At 46.2% G+C, this 13,987-nt stretch overlaps 1 protein-coding gene and 1 gene segment (V, D, J or C); both read right to left on the reverse strand.

Annotated features, from left to right (window-relative positions):
- LOC113199670 (T cell receptor beta constant 1-like) overlaps window positions 1-13,987 on the reverse strand; it is a 65,555-nt gene that overhangs the window by 8,656 nt on the left and 42,912 nt on the right.
- On the reverse strand, window positions 2,944-6,459 carry LOC113199668 (trypsin-4). Of its 2 annotated transcripts, XM_026412713.2 has the most exons (6): window positions 6,420-6,459; window positions 5,343-5,502; window positions 4,715-4,747; window positions 3,847-4,100; window positions 3,351-3,487; window positions 2,944-3,093 (listed from the first exon to the last, which is right to left on the reverse strand). In XM_026412713.2, exons 1-6 carry the CDS (start codon window positions 6,457-6,459, stop codon window positions 2,944-2,946), a joined length of 774 nt encoding a protein of 257 aa, XP_026268498.1. The 2 variants fall into 2 exon arrangements, with proteins under 2 accessions (XP_026268498.1, XP_026268497.1); XM_026412712.2 differs by lacking the exon at window positions 4,715-4,747.

The following is a 13,987-nucleotide window of genomic DNA, read 5'->3' on the forward strand; positions in this document are numbered from 1 at the left end:
TTTAGTAAAGAAAGTGGGAGACATCTATTTATTTGCCTCATTAATTGTGACAGATCTCACACCACCAACAGCCTGAATAAAAGGTCGATTGCTTCCATTGATTGCAAAGTAGTTAAGTTCTCTTATTCATTTTCTTTCTTCATTGTGGCATAGACTTTACTTTGATCTATTTTCAAGTAGATCTGTTTTCCTGTCTTATTCACCCCTTTTGCCTATCAATAATTTACCCGATAAGTTAGCTTCCCTTTAAATCATCTGAGGACAGTAATCCCAACTAGTCTTATGATATCATAGTATCTGATGGAACTTTTCTTAGTTTTGCTTCTTTGGACATTGGGCTATAATGCACACAGAGCTCTTCCTTCCTTCCTTCCTTCCTTCCTTCCTTCCTTCCTTCCTTCCTTCCTTCCTTCCTTCTTCCTTCCTTCCTTCCTTCCTTCCTTCCTTCCTTCCTTCCTTCCTTCCTTCCTTCCTTCCTTCCTTCTTTCTTTCTTTCTTTCTTTCTTTCTTTCTTTCTTTCTTTCTTTCTTTCTTTCTTTCTTTCTTTCTTTCTTTCTTTCTTTCTTTCTTTCTTTCTACCAGGTAAAAGCAGCATACACTGGTTGATTTGAGCCCATGCATCTATTTGGGCAGCAGGAGGCAATCTTTCCTTATTTTTTAGAGCTCAGTACATGCAATCTGGGCTTGGCCACTTGAGGGGGTCAGAAGAATGTGCAGAGCACTGGTGGGGACAGGAGAGGGATGCCGGATCTTTCTGAAGTTGTATATTGTGGGACAAGGGGGAGAAACTGGGACACATACAAATAACATTTTTCTCATCTGTAATTCTTGAGAATGCTCAAACATGTTCATAGGTTTGTTTCAAACTCTTTCCCCCCACCCACTCAATTTTTTGAGTTGAAGAGATGAAAATTAAAGAGGCTAAAATGAGCTGCCCAGTGATGAGAAAGAGATGACACCTCTACTCCAGACTTGAGTTCCCTGCTAGAGTTCCCTGCCCTCAGGGAAGCCTACCCCCTGCATCCCAAACTGACTGCGCTCCCACTTAAGACTAGGAGAACTTGGTTAAGTTACCACACTGCTATAAACTCCAGTCTCCTTATTAAAATGAGAATAACAACAACAACAATAATAACCACCCCATGGGACTGCTGTGAGCACTAAATGATATAATACATCTGAAGATTTATCCTGGTGCCTGAATAGAGTCAGTAAAACCACTAGCTACTACTATTCTTTTCATAGAAAGTATTGGCTTAGGGATTTCTCTACCACGCTGGATCTCAAACTTTCATGTGATCAGAATGACCCAGAAGACGTGTTAAAATGCAAGTTCTTGGGCTCCATTCCAGAACTTCTGACTCAGTGGGTCTGGCGAGGGGCCCAGCATTTGCATTTCTCCCAAGGTTCCTGGTGATTCTGGTGCTGTCTTCCAGGGACCGCTCTTGCTCTTTGAGAACCATTCTTCTGAAAGTTTCCTTCCTTTCTCAGGATCTGTTTTTCCTTTTACTCTTTCTTCATTAATCACTAGGTGCTTATTCTATCCTGGGATTTGTCTGATCACTGGAGAAATCTGCATGAGTAGGGCCTGATCTCTTGTCAAAGTCCATGCCAGGATCAGCTCAGCCACTGTCTGGGCACCATGGGCAGAGGCATGGCAGAAATGGGCAGAGAAGGAGGATGCCTGACTCAGGTCCGAGGCCACTGGGACCAGCATCAGGATGGAAAGAGAAGAAGGCATCAGGGAAGAGTTTTCTGAAGAGGCTGGAGAGAATGAGGCAGGGCATCCTTGCTGGTGGAGTCATGGTGTCCAGAGATAGAGGCTAGAGGTGCATGGCTTGTTGGAAGAGCCACCAGGACTTCTGAGTGTTGGAGGAGAGCTTCAGAGCAGCAGGCAGAACAAGGACCCTGCATTTCCATTATAAGGAGGTTCATTCTTAATGCTGTGGGAAGCCAAGTACGGTGTGAACCAAGTACAATGAGCAGGAGCAGCTGAGCTGCATGGAAGGGAGCAACAGGGGGAGCCCCTCAGGAGGTTCAGGGAGTCAGGAAATGGGCTGGAGAGACTGGTCTCATCACTTCAGATGGACATCGCAGCAGGAGAGAATGGGAGGCAGGACTGTGTGCACATAGGCAGATGCGGCGTTCCCCGGGTCAACCATCTGCTGGGTGTTGGGCATGGGCAAGCTAATAACCTTCTCTTAGCCTCTGCTTTCCATCTGCACCACTGGAATAAAAGCCACTCTGGAAGGGAGAGAACTAAGTGTGCAAACACCTCTAAAGCCCTCAGGACTGTGTGTACATAATGGTGTATACATATTACGTGGATGAACCAAAGGCAGACCTCTCAGGCTGTGACTGATGGACACCTAGCGAGCTCTGCTCTCCTTCCAGACCCTGGGCAGGTGGTTGGGAAATGGCTGATGGGCTCTTCTTTAAGTTGGACATCTGCAGGTAGGAGGGAGTGCAGCACTTTGTCCACCAGAATATGGGTGAGGGGATTGGAAGCTGAGGTGATCGGGGCTGAGGTTTGCCTAGCTGTCTTTGCTCTGGGTACAAAGAGGTTCCTGCTGAATAGAGAAGACAGGATCTTACCTACCAACCAACCGCACACGCATCAGCACAATCAATACCCACCCGAGCACCAAGGTCAAGGAAGCTCTGGGAAACGCATTTTTCTTGAGAAAATAGATCATCCTGCCTGTTGTGTCTTATTATTATTTGGGTTTCAGGTCTTCATATGCTGTTAATCTAGTATTCCCTGGAGATTATTTTGAGGACTGGGGCCTCTGCTCATCATCTCTCAGGAGAGAGCTCTGTCTGACCTCAGACCGGAGGATGCTTTTGAGACCAAAGGTTCTGGAGGAGCAGGCACAGACACAGGCAGTGAGGATAGAGCAATTTTATTGGCAAGGTGACTTCAGAGGGACAGGCATAGGGACTTTAATTGGCAGCGATGGTCTTCTGGATCCAGTCCACATAGTTGCACACCTTGGTATAGACTCCAGGATTATCCTTCAGGGCACAGCCATAGCCCCAGGAGACAATTCCCTGAAGCTGACCATTGCAGACCACAGGGCCACCGGAGTCACCCTGGAGAGGAGGGTTGAGTAAAGAGGACGTGAAGAGGAATATAGCTACACTTACTCTGAACCTTAAAGACCCACCCAGCTGTGTGGCTCCATATCTTTCTCACAGGGACCCATTCTCTGTCCTTTCTAAGGAGCTGGCATGCAGCTGCCCAACTGAGCCTTCCCACCCAGCCTCACCACACTTGGGTATTCAGATTCTATTCCCAGGTGGGACCTGGGTGCTGGCAAGGATCTTGATATGTGGAAGGGCCAAATCACCTGGCAAGAATCCTTGCCTCCCTCCAGGAAGCCGGCGCACACCATGTTTTTGGTGATCTGTCCAGGGTAGGCAGCTTCACACTGAGCCTGGCTCAGCAGCGGGGCCTGCAGGCATTGCAGCAGGTCTGGGTAGTTGACTATAAGGGGCGGAAAATGAAGGAAAGAAAAAACATGAGCCGGGCCAGGTTGGAGAAGAACGATCCAGTGGGCCACTCCTGGAAAGGAGCTCAAGAATGCAAGACCCAGAAAGGAACAATGGCTTTTGGTTCCCATCCTTAGAAGTAATAATGGCATGTTCTCTACTTGTGTTCTTTTGGTTCTAGGATCAACTCTTTGGGACTTCGCATCTCTTGGTACCCACTACAGAGCCTTGGGTGTTGTGGGCACTTATCGGGGATTTGTAGGCTGGAAGCAAAGGGCTCACACTCAGGAACATGATTGGAAAGTGTGGAAATGTGGGGTTGGAGGGAAGTAGGAGGTGAAGGGTCCCACTCACCACCAGAGCTCAGGGTGTTGCCCCAGCCAGAGATGAGGCACTGGGTGCCCGCGGGTGCACAGGAGGTGGGCAGAGACACGGTGGCCACCCGGGCGTTGATGGTGGCAGGAGAGGCGAGCTTGATCAGCATGATGTCATTGTCCAGGGTCCGGCTGCTATAGTTAGGGTGGCGGATGACCTTGGCCGAGTTGATGAACTGCTCATTCCCCTCCACGACTTCGATGTTGTGCTCTCCCAGTCTCACCTGGATGCGACTGTTGGGAAGAGGCCTGGTGAGGGTTTCTCCCCAGAGCCCAGGACACCCCAGGGGGCTCAAGCTCCCTGTTCATGGGCAACTCTGGAGGCGTGGCCTGGAGTATGTGACAATGTCAGAGGAGCAGTGGGGCCGGAGTGGGCGAGTCCTGCTGGGAGACCTGGACCCTTTCTGCTTCCGGGATGGTGGTGTGGAGGGGGATGAGGTGAAGGACGGTGGTTGATGACTCCTCCTCACACTACTGACCCATAGCCCCTTCACCCTTCACTCAACCAGAGTTGTAGACCCAAAAGAGGGACCTGAAGTTCCCTTTGTGAACTACCCGCAGGGACCAGTGCTCTCCCTCTCCCTCTGGCAAGCACTGTCATTCTGCAGGAGCTCGTCAGTGTGTGTCCCTGGGACCCGCAGCAGCAGTGTCACCTGAGAACCTGTCAGAAATACTCAGTGCCCACCCCAGACCACGGAACCAGAACCTCAGGGATGGTCCTGGTGATCTGGGTTTTCACAAGCCCTCTAGGAGATTCCCATCCCACTCAGGTTGGAGAAAACCTGGCAGAGACATTAGTTCTCAGTTCTGGGTACAGAAAGAAGGGTTAAAAACTCACCAGTCATTACCACCCTCTTCTTGAAAAGGCCGAGTTGGCTGCTCTGCTATAGGACCCAGGCATTCAAGTTTTATTTATTTATTTTTAACTGTTTCTTAGGTGGTTTTAATGGGCAGCCAACTGGCAGGAAAGTGCTTATGCAAGGTCCCTGCCTGCCCTCCTCACGGGTTCTTTTTTGTTGTTTGTTTGGAGGTACCCAGGATTAAACTCCGGGGCACTCAACCACCGAGCCACATCCCCAGCCCTATTTTGTATTTTATTTAGAGACAGGGTCTCACTGAGTTGCTGAACGCTGCCTGGCTTTTTGCTTTGAACTCACAATCCTCCTATCTTTGCCTCCCAAGCCGCCGAGATTACAGGCGTGTGCCACTGTGCCTGACCTCACTGGTTCTCACCACCACAAAATATCCCTCCCTGCTGTTACAACACCTAGCCCTTCAGTTTTAGGAACGTCTTTGGGGTAGAAGGGTCTCTACCTTGGGCCGCTCTTCATGCTCAGCTCCAGAAGTCAGTGGCTCCCCGCGACTTCTCCCTCACCTTCCCCACCCACATCACGACCTCAGCACTTCCCGGGACTGACCCAGGCCCTCCAAGGAGGCCCGGGCAGTGGAGCCTGCCACCAAGAGCCCATCACTTACGACTTGTAGCAGTGAGCGGCAGACACCACCCACTGTTGGTTGATGAGGGAGCCTCCACAGAAGTGGTAGCCTGAGTTCAGAGACACCTGGTAGGGCACGGAATTCTGCTGACAGGTGTAGCCCCCGACAATCTTGTCATCGTCATCAATGGGGAGAGCAACTAGAGTGGAGACAGGAAGGGAGAAATCAATTTAGCAGGTTGTGGAGGGCAGAGCCCACAGCCTTGGCCACCTCCTGCTAATTAAGATTCCTTAATGAGCGCAGCAACCACAGCCAAGCAGGGAGCTGCCACCCCTGTGGGCATCACAGGTTATAGTGTCCTGAGGGCCTGCATCTGCAAGACACAGAGCAGATACCCTACAGGGGCTCAGAGTTCTTTGGGGGGAACTGGGGTGAGGACACAAGAAATGTACTTAGTGGGATACACGTCAGAATTGCATCGTCTCACCCACAGAGGGCTTCTCTGTCATCGCCCTAACTGGTCCACCTCCCATGGCTCTGTGAGCCCGGGGTTCTCAGGATGGTTTGGCCTGGCTGGCTAAGTAGCCCTGGTTATACCCAGCTCCTACCATAGCTCAGATCTGTACACTGAGGAGAGATTAGAAAGCGGCCTTTGGTCTCACATAGGCAGGAGGCACTGTTATTGACCAATGATTCTTAACTTTGGCTGCATACCTGGGAATCTTAAAGCACCTGGGAAATTAAAAACTCCAACATAGAGGCCCAAATTGAGACACATGAAGTCAGAATTTCTAGGAGAGACGCACTCAAGCAGCTATGCCAGAACTACATAGTCACACCATAGGGCTGCTGGTTCATTTCATGGACCGCCTGCACCTGGCCTCCCTCACCAGCCTCCCTGACACAGATGGAGGAGGATGGTGGGAGTGGAATCAGGGAGAACATGAGAGAGGTAAGGCTTACAGAGAGCCCAAGAAACGGGTAAGGAGACTTGCAGGTCAGGGGAGAGAACATCAAAGTGAGTGTGAAATAGGGGAGTCCGCCATGATGGCAGGGCAGGTGTCTTCCAGGAAAGAGGTGGGCAGGGCCCCAGGCAAAGCAAGACATGGAACTCACCAGCGGCTCCCACAAAGGCCAGGATCAGGAGGGCATTCATGGTGGCAGAGGTGTGTGTGAGCAGGTGGTGGAGAGGCGCCTTTATACCTCCCCAGTGAGGGAGAAGAGGGTGTTCGAGATGAAAGGTCACCGACGTCCCTGCACAAACACACCTGCAGCTTTCCCATTCCCAGTCTTGCATCAGCCTGGCTATTTTTTGGCCACTCTGTGGATAGGTGACCTGCAAGTGATAAGAAACTCACCTTCGAGCGAAGAGAGGGAGAGCAGCTGCTTCCTGGAGGGGCACTGGGATGGGGAAGCTGGGGAGGCCAAGCCTCATCTTCACAGCTGGACTTTCTGAGGCTGAGGAGCTAAGGGTTAGGAGGAGGCAAGATGGCCTGGGTACTGGATCCTCTGACCTCATGGGGATTTACTTAACTTACTTGGAGAAAGGCCTGACCCCCTCCGTAGCAGGCTTGGCCGTTCAGGATCCCGGAGTCCCCCTGAGAGGAAAGGCTTCAGTATGAAGATGTGTCTCTAAAATTGAATCCACTTGGTGGGAAGGCCGAGCGTGAGGCCTTTGGGAACCAGAACTACACCATCAAGAGGTGATGACAGAGCTCTTTAGGCGCCTGGGCTTCAGCTGGCTCTTCTTTCCAGCAAGTCTTATGGGTGGGGAGTGTTTCAAAGGAGGTGGGGCAAAGGTTAAGTAGGAGATTCCCCAATCCATTAGAGGGATGGAAGACCAATTCCACATCCTTCCTCTCCCTCAGTTCCAGGACCTTTCTCTCACTGCTTTTACTGTCATGGTTCTCTGTAAGCAGCCTCAAAGTTGCCCTGCCAATCTGCACTAAGATGAGTAAAAGTGCCCACCGTCTCGGAGAAGACTGTGGGAGCTCGAGTTGTATGCCCAGATTAGCAAGGGTTTGGGGAGAGGTGGATCTGGGTTCTGATCAGGGAATCAGCAACAGGTGGAGACAGGTTAGCTCACTGTAAAGAGGTAAGGCACTGGATGCAATAACAAAGACATGGGAGGGGGCAGATTCTGGAATTCTCCGTCTTACCTGCAGTGAGACTGTTATGCTAGGTTCAGTACAGAGTGCACCTTCCTGGATAAGACCCAAATTTGAGACCCACCATGATCATCAGGATCCGGCATTTCAATTCACGAAGGCATAACTTGGCATGAGTGTAGAAGGAGATGGTGTGCGTGCTTGTGTCTAATATGTGAGCCAGTTGCAGGCACAGTCTTCCAGGATGCTCTTGTCTCTCAGGTCCTCTCATCTCAGGGTTGGAGAGGGGGCCAGGAGCGAGCAGAGTTTATGTCTGACTTCTCTAAAAAGTAGAAAAAGTATGAATGTTTTGAAGATGCTGAACAAAGCAAGGAAAGCTCAGCTCCACATCTGGTGCTTGAATTAGACATGGTACAAAGGATGGAACATGGAGGAAATGGAAACTGAATTGGAGGAAATGCAGTGTGGGGCTCATGGGGTACCTTCAGGTCCCATCGCTGCATGAGAGGCCTGCAGCTCAGCGCTCTCTCCTCCACTCTGCACCCCTTCAAATGCTTCATGGACTCATACCTAAGTGAGAATACTGACTTATTTGTACAATGCCTCACAGCTTTTCAAGAACTTTTGCACCAACAACAGTGGCACATTACTTTTTCTTTGTATTGAACTTCACATTTAACTTCTTACACAAGTTTTAATCATGAGGTATGAGGAATGAAATTATTTCTATTTACAGAGGTGGTGGCAGAGACTCAGAAGGATTCTGTCTTGCCCAGGAATACATCTAGTAAGGGGTAGAGTTGGCCTCTAGGTTACAAAAAGAATGTAAAGGGATGTGAAGTGTGGGATTTGCTGCAGGTGGCATCTTAATGTTTTATTGGGGATCAAGCCAGAGGTCCCCAGAGGAGAAATTATACACCAGGTTCCCTTCTAGCACTTTTCTTCCGGCACAAATAGACCATTGAATTAATATTTCACCAGCAACCTTGTCTCAGGGCCTTACCTTGATATGACTTCCAACCCATTTCCAGTGCATGGACACAGGTTTCTGGGCTCAGAAGCAACTTGAGTCCGAGGAAGCCAGATTGTGCAGCCAGGATCATAGGTGATTTTTTTTCTATGGTGTCACCTAGCATGCTGCTGTCTTGCCTGCTTGCCATAGAGGGTCCACAGGAGTACTACTTTAGAGGATAAGATAGACTTTTCTTCTAGTATCTGTAGGTATCAGGGTGACCTGGATGTGTGACCCAAAGGGAAGTGATCCTTGGCAGAAGACAGGAAATTGATTTGGGAGAAGGGGAGTTTTGGAGAGGTTCTGCAGTCCTGATTCTGTCTAAAGTGGAACTTCCAAGGGCAAGAAGATTTTTAATTAAAAGCTTAAGATTAGCCTTCTGACATTTTGTACTCCTACTTATGTAGCCTGAGATCAGCTTTCCTCGAAGTAGTGGGAATTGCCTCAGAGGCAGAGAAGGGAGTCACAGAAAAAGACTATGTTGTCTCATACTCTAAGTTCAGACGAATAGACTGGGTTCAGAATTCAGCAGCTTAAACTCAATTTGGATGTCTACACAGTTCTTGGTACTGTGTATTGTACCTTTGGATTCCTTTGTCTACACCAGGACATTCCCCTGGCTTGTGTTTGGTGCTTACCATATCAAACCACTGTCCTGCAGTGAAGACACCAGTGAAGAGTTTCTGTGTGCTCATTATTTGCAAGTCTTATGGACCTTTTCCATTTTATCATCACAACCACCTATGGGGTTCCACGTTTTGCAGATAATCAAATGGGCTTCTTAGAGGTGAAGTAATTTGCTCAAGTTCACGCAGCCAGTATGCTGGAAAGATGAGATATAGACACTGTAGCCCCAACCTGGGCCTGCATGTTCCACCTTCGAACATTGTATTTCCCTTCCTGTGACCTCATCCTCCATACTAAGGCAGTGGGGAACAGATACTGTTTTCACCTGTTTACAGATAAAGAATCTAAATCTTGAAGGTTAAGTCACTTCTCTGGAGTCACTTGAGTGAGGAATGTAGGAATAATACCAGAATCTCCCCTTCTTTAAACCATGTTTATTTCCATCGTGTTGTTGCATAGTGGAGTCTTTCTGATCTCCCAGTGGTCTGAAAAGAAGACCGTTTTCTTTTTATTTATTTATTTCTTCATTAGTTTTAATTAGTTGTACATGATAATAGAAAGTTCTTTGATTCATTGTACACTAATGGAGCTGAATTTTTCACTTCTCTGGTTGTGCATAAAGTAGTGACAGCATTTGTGCAATCATACATGTATCTAGGGTAGTGATGTCTGTCTCATTCCACCATCTTTTCTATCCATTTTCCCTCTCTCCTCAATCCTATTTGCCCTATCCAAATTTACTCCAAATTTATCCCAGGCCCCCCAACACCCATATGGATTAGCTCCCATTTATCAGAGAAAACATTCGGCCCCTGGTTTTTTTTTGAGATTGGCTTATTTCACTTAGCATGGTATTCTCTAACTGCAAATGCCATAATTTCATTGCCTTTTAATGTGGAGTAATATTCCATTGTGTATATGTACCATTGTTTCTTTATCCATTCATCTATTGAAGACCTTCTAGGTTGTTTCCACAATTTAGTAATTGTGAATTGTGCTGCTATAAACATTGAAGTGGCTATGTCACTGTATTATGCTGTTTTTAAGTCTTTCGGGTATAGACCGAGGAGTGGGATGGCTGAGTCAAATAGTGGTTCCATTCCATGTTTTCTAAGGAATCTCTATACTGCTTTCCAGATTGGTTTACACCAATTTACAGTGCCACCAGCAATGTATAGGTGTGCCTTTCCCCCCACATCCTCGCCTACATTTATTGTTGCTTGTATAAAGACTGTTTTCTTTTTATAACACTTTTTTATCCACATCTTTATATAATACCTTTTTATCAAATCCCCCCACATTAGGTTTTTCTCCTCCTGTCCACTACTGCTTGGTCCCAATATCCTTATCACTCTAGAACCAGATGATTAAATTCCAGACTGTCTTCCCCCTAACCTTTTATTTCTTTTACTCTCATCCATTACTTTTTCCCCAAGCTATCTACCTCTCCCACAAAACTATTTCTTTTTATTCAATAAGAAATTGTTCTTTTAAATATCTCTTCTGTGAATAACTGAATCTGGATAGTGAAGGGGGTGCTCTGTGTGATCCAGAAAATCTGAAGAGACAGAGGCATTAGAAGCACAGACTGGTCATGGCTAATCAGCATATTAATAGCCCCCTTCTTCTCTTGCCCTGTCTCCTGCTCCCCATCTTAGAGCCATGAAAACATGCAAAATTAATGCTCAAGGAACTTCCATTTGCATATCTTACTTATTCTTCAAGCCTTATTTACTGTGGAGAGGTAAGTGAGGGAGTCTCTAGCAATGGAAGTTTTAAGGTTGTGTAAGGTCAATTTCTGTAGTGTAACAGTGAGTGTTTTTGTTCATACTGCAACCATTCCTTGTCCACTCTCTCGGGCCTCTTGGAGATGCTCAAGTGATCCCAGTTTATCAGAGAATAAGCAGCAGAGAGGCGGTGCGGGGTCTTGGAGGAATAACCATGCAGGCTGTTGTTACTGTAAAACCTATGACATGTGTGATGACAGACTTTAATGCAGGATGTGTGTATCAAGTTTTGTAAATCATATTAGATCCAAATTGAACTCCATAAACTAAGTTTGGTGAGAAATCCAATTGGTCAGCCAGACTATGTCTGCTCATTCGGTTCATAAAAAGTCGAGATTGTTTCAACCACTTGGAAAGCAGCCAACTGGTGAACCCATCTCTTCTAGATCAACTTGGCTTCCAAGGTTAAGAACAGAGTGCTACGTCTACATGGGCACCAGCACATTTCCAGTCTGAGGCCCTTGCACCTCAGGACCACTGTGCTGGAGCAGATTCTGGGCTGGGCCTCCATAGAACCTGTGACATCTGTTGCAGTTCCCAGGCTTGGGGAAGGCCGCAGAGGGGCTTGGCACACACAGTTATGTGCCTTTCTCTTCAAATAGAAATCTTTGCTCAAATATAGAGTTGGAGGTTTCTGTTTCTTCCTTTTTAGATTAGATTGTCTAAGCCCCCAAGACTTTGTGGACTTTTCCTCCAAGGGAGGTACACCATTGCTTAGCAAGGTTTCCTTTTTTTTTTGAGTCATGCTTAAATATTCGATAAATATTTGCTGAATTTCTGTGGCATTCCAGAAGTTATGGACTCTAAGATGATAACAATCAAGAACATGGGAATGTGCTTCATTTTTGTGGCATGCAGGTGTGAATCCATACAAGTAAAAAGGTTGAAATGGAAGGCAGAACATACATAACTAGATATGCATACACACACATTTTATTTCATGAAATAGTGATTTGATATTAAAACAGAGTAAAGTGGTCATGTGATATGCAGTGCAGTTCAGGTGGTCAGGAAAGTTCTCTTTGGGGAGATGATACTTGAGCTAACACCTGAATAAGAAAGAGTCATGCAAAGATGAGAACAGGAGGGCTTCCGTGGTTCCCTTGTGAGTCTATAACAAGAATCAACACACACAACCTATTCCTTTGTAAAGTTAGAAAACCCAATCATTTTCCATATGGCTGAATATTATTATCTTCATTTTATTTATGAAAAACTAATGTGTAGAGAAACGGTGCACTTGTTCAGGGTTACTCCTATAACATGATGAAGTAGAACCAAGTTTTAAGCTGAGGTGTGTCAGTTGACAGAGTTTAAGTTCCTAACTTAAACTGCACTGCTACATTATGCCTTCTAAGGAGGTGACTTTGCTATAACACAGGAAGCTGCTACACAATGCAGGCCTTACCTGCAGGGCACTGTTACTTCTTGGGGGCATGGGGTATGAGGAATTTAAGATGCCACTAGACCTAGTAAAACTGGATGTAGCATGGCTCCCTGTGATCTAGAGGATCAGCATGTGTAGAAGCTGAAGACTCCCTGGAGCAGGTCTAGGGAAGACCAGCACAGGACCAGCAACTAGGATACAGGAAGGCTGTGACACAGGAAAAGCTACACACTCAGCAAAGGACAAATTAGAAAAATAACTCAGAAGTAATGCATATTAATAAGCAAAATTATTTATTGTTCTTGGCTTGGGTAAAAGACTTTCTTCTGACTAATTCTTGTTACTGAGTAGTTAGTCCACGGGGGTTTTTGAACAGATGTTGTTCTATGGTGAAGATACAAATTATAAAATTATAAAATAACAAAGCACTAGGTTTTATAGCACCCTAATTGCTTGACAAAGGCAAATATAATTACTTCCTGGAAAACCCACTGTTAGTCCAGGCTTTAAGGAATTCCCAAAGAAGAATTTACAACATCAAAACACATATTATAGTTGGAAATAAGTCACTGTGAGATTCAGAGGACATTCCAAATAGGAAAACCAGATTCAAAAAGGCATTATCAGATCAAAGATCCAAATAGATGTTTGATATTCTTAAAGAAATAAAATAGTCTAGAAATGCACAAGAAGCAAATGATTTTTCAAGCAATCATTCATATGCATAAGAGACTCAAGGAGATTTCCTAGAAATTAAAATTAATTTAAATAAAGTCAGTTTAAAGTGTAAGTGGCTTATTGGCGCAGAGGTATGAATTAGGAAAGTGAACAATGGTGCTAAAGAAATTACCCAGAATGCAGCAGGAAGATGCCCAAGGAGGAAAAGTAGGACTGAAATGGTAAAGATACTGGGGGATAATGAGAAAGAAGGTTGAACACAGGAGAGAGCTACACTGCACGGCATCTCCTCTTCTATAAAACGTGAAAGGCCAGGTTTATGGGCTGGTGTTCTGGCCCTGAGGATTTTACTTTCACTACTAACTTCTGAATCCTATGTGTGTGAGACTGTAATGTTCATTCGAGAATGACGTTCAAACCTATCCAGAAAACAGGCCCATGCTTTTCACTTGGAAATGGGTAATTTCCACATTCATAGAATGGGGTGTGGATTGAGGGTAAGTGGGGAGAAACTAGGAGTGAGTACTATGAAACTCTGCAACATGCTCTTGAAATTGAATTTCTCCTTCTGGCATTTTCTATTTAATAATAGGGTGATTTATGTCCTTTTAAGGAAGGACAGATGTTGGCAGGTAGAAGAGGGTATGACTTTATACCAGAATTCTGCATCTCCTTCAAGAACAGTTCTTCAGTTGGCCTTGGACCAACCAAGCCCCCACTTCCTGCCTTGTCTCTTGTAGTTCTCAAGAATAACTGTAGAATGTAATGAGAACCCTACCTCCTAAGATAAGGAGGAACTGGTAAAGCAGCCTGAGCTCCACTGGACTCCTCCTGGAAACAGGATGGGCCTCAAATTTAGCCCAAAATGTCATGTCAACCCTGGGGTATAAAATCCAGACCAGGCTTCTTTCTGGGATTCCTCAGCTGTGGTGCAGAAGAGATCCAATCTACCCTGGGCAGCATTCTTGAGCCATTTCTGTCATAAACCCTCTTTATGTCACTTATGTATGTGAATGTTCTGTCTCATGTGATGCTCATAAGTAGTAAAACTTCAGCCCTAGATGCAGAGTTTTTGTGGTAACCAG

Source organism: Urocitellus parryii, chromosome 3, assembly GCF_045843805.1.
Source record: "Urocitellus parryii isolate mUroPar1 chromosome 3, mUroPar1.hap1, whole genome shotgun sequence".
Taxonomy (NCBI): Eukaryota; Metazoa; Chordata; class Mammalia; order Rodentia; family Sciuridae; genus Urocitellus; species Urocitellus parryii.

Excerpts from the sequence above, each read along its gene's own strand:
- LOC113199668 (XM_026412713.2), bottom strand. The coding sequence starts at position 6,459 with ATGAATGCCCTCCTGATCCTGGCCTTTGTGGGAGCCGCTG. Across the intron at positions 4,748-5,342 it reads GCCGCTCACTGCTACAAGTC|AGCAGCCAACTCGGCCTTTT; the intron begins GTAAGTGATGGG and ends GTCCTATAGCAG. Across the intron at positions 3,488-3,846 it reads CAACACCCTGAGCTCTGGTG|TCAACTACCCAGACCTGCTG; the intron begins GTGAGTGGGACC and ends CGCCCCTTATAG.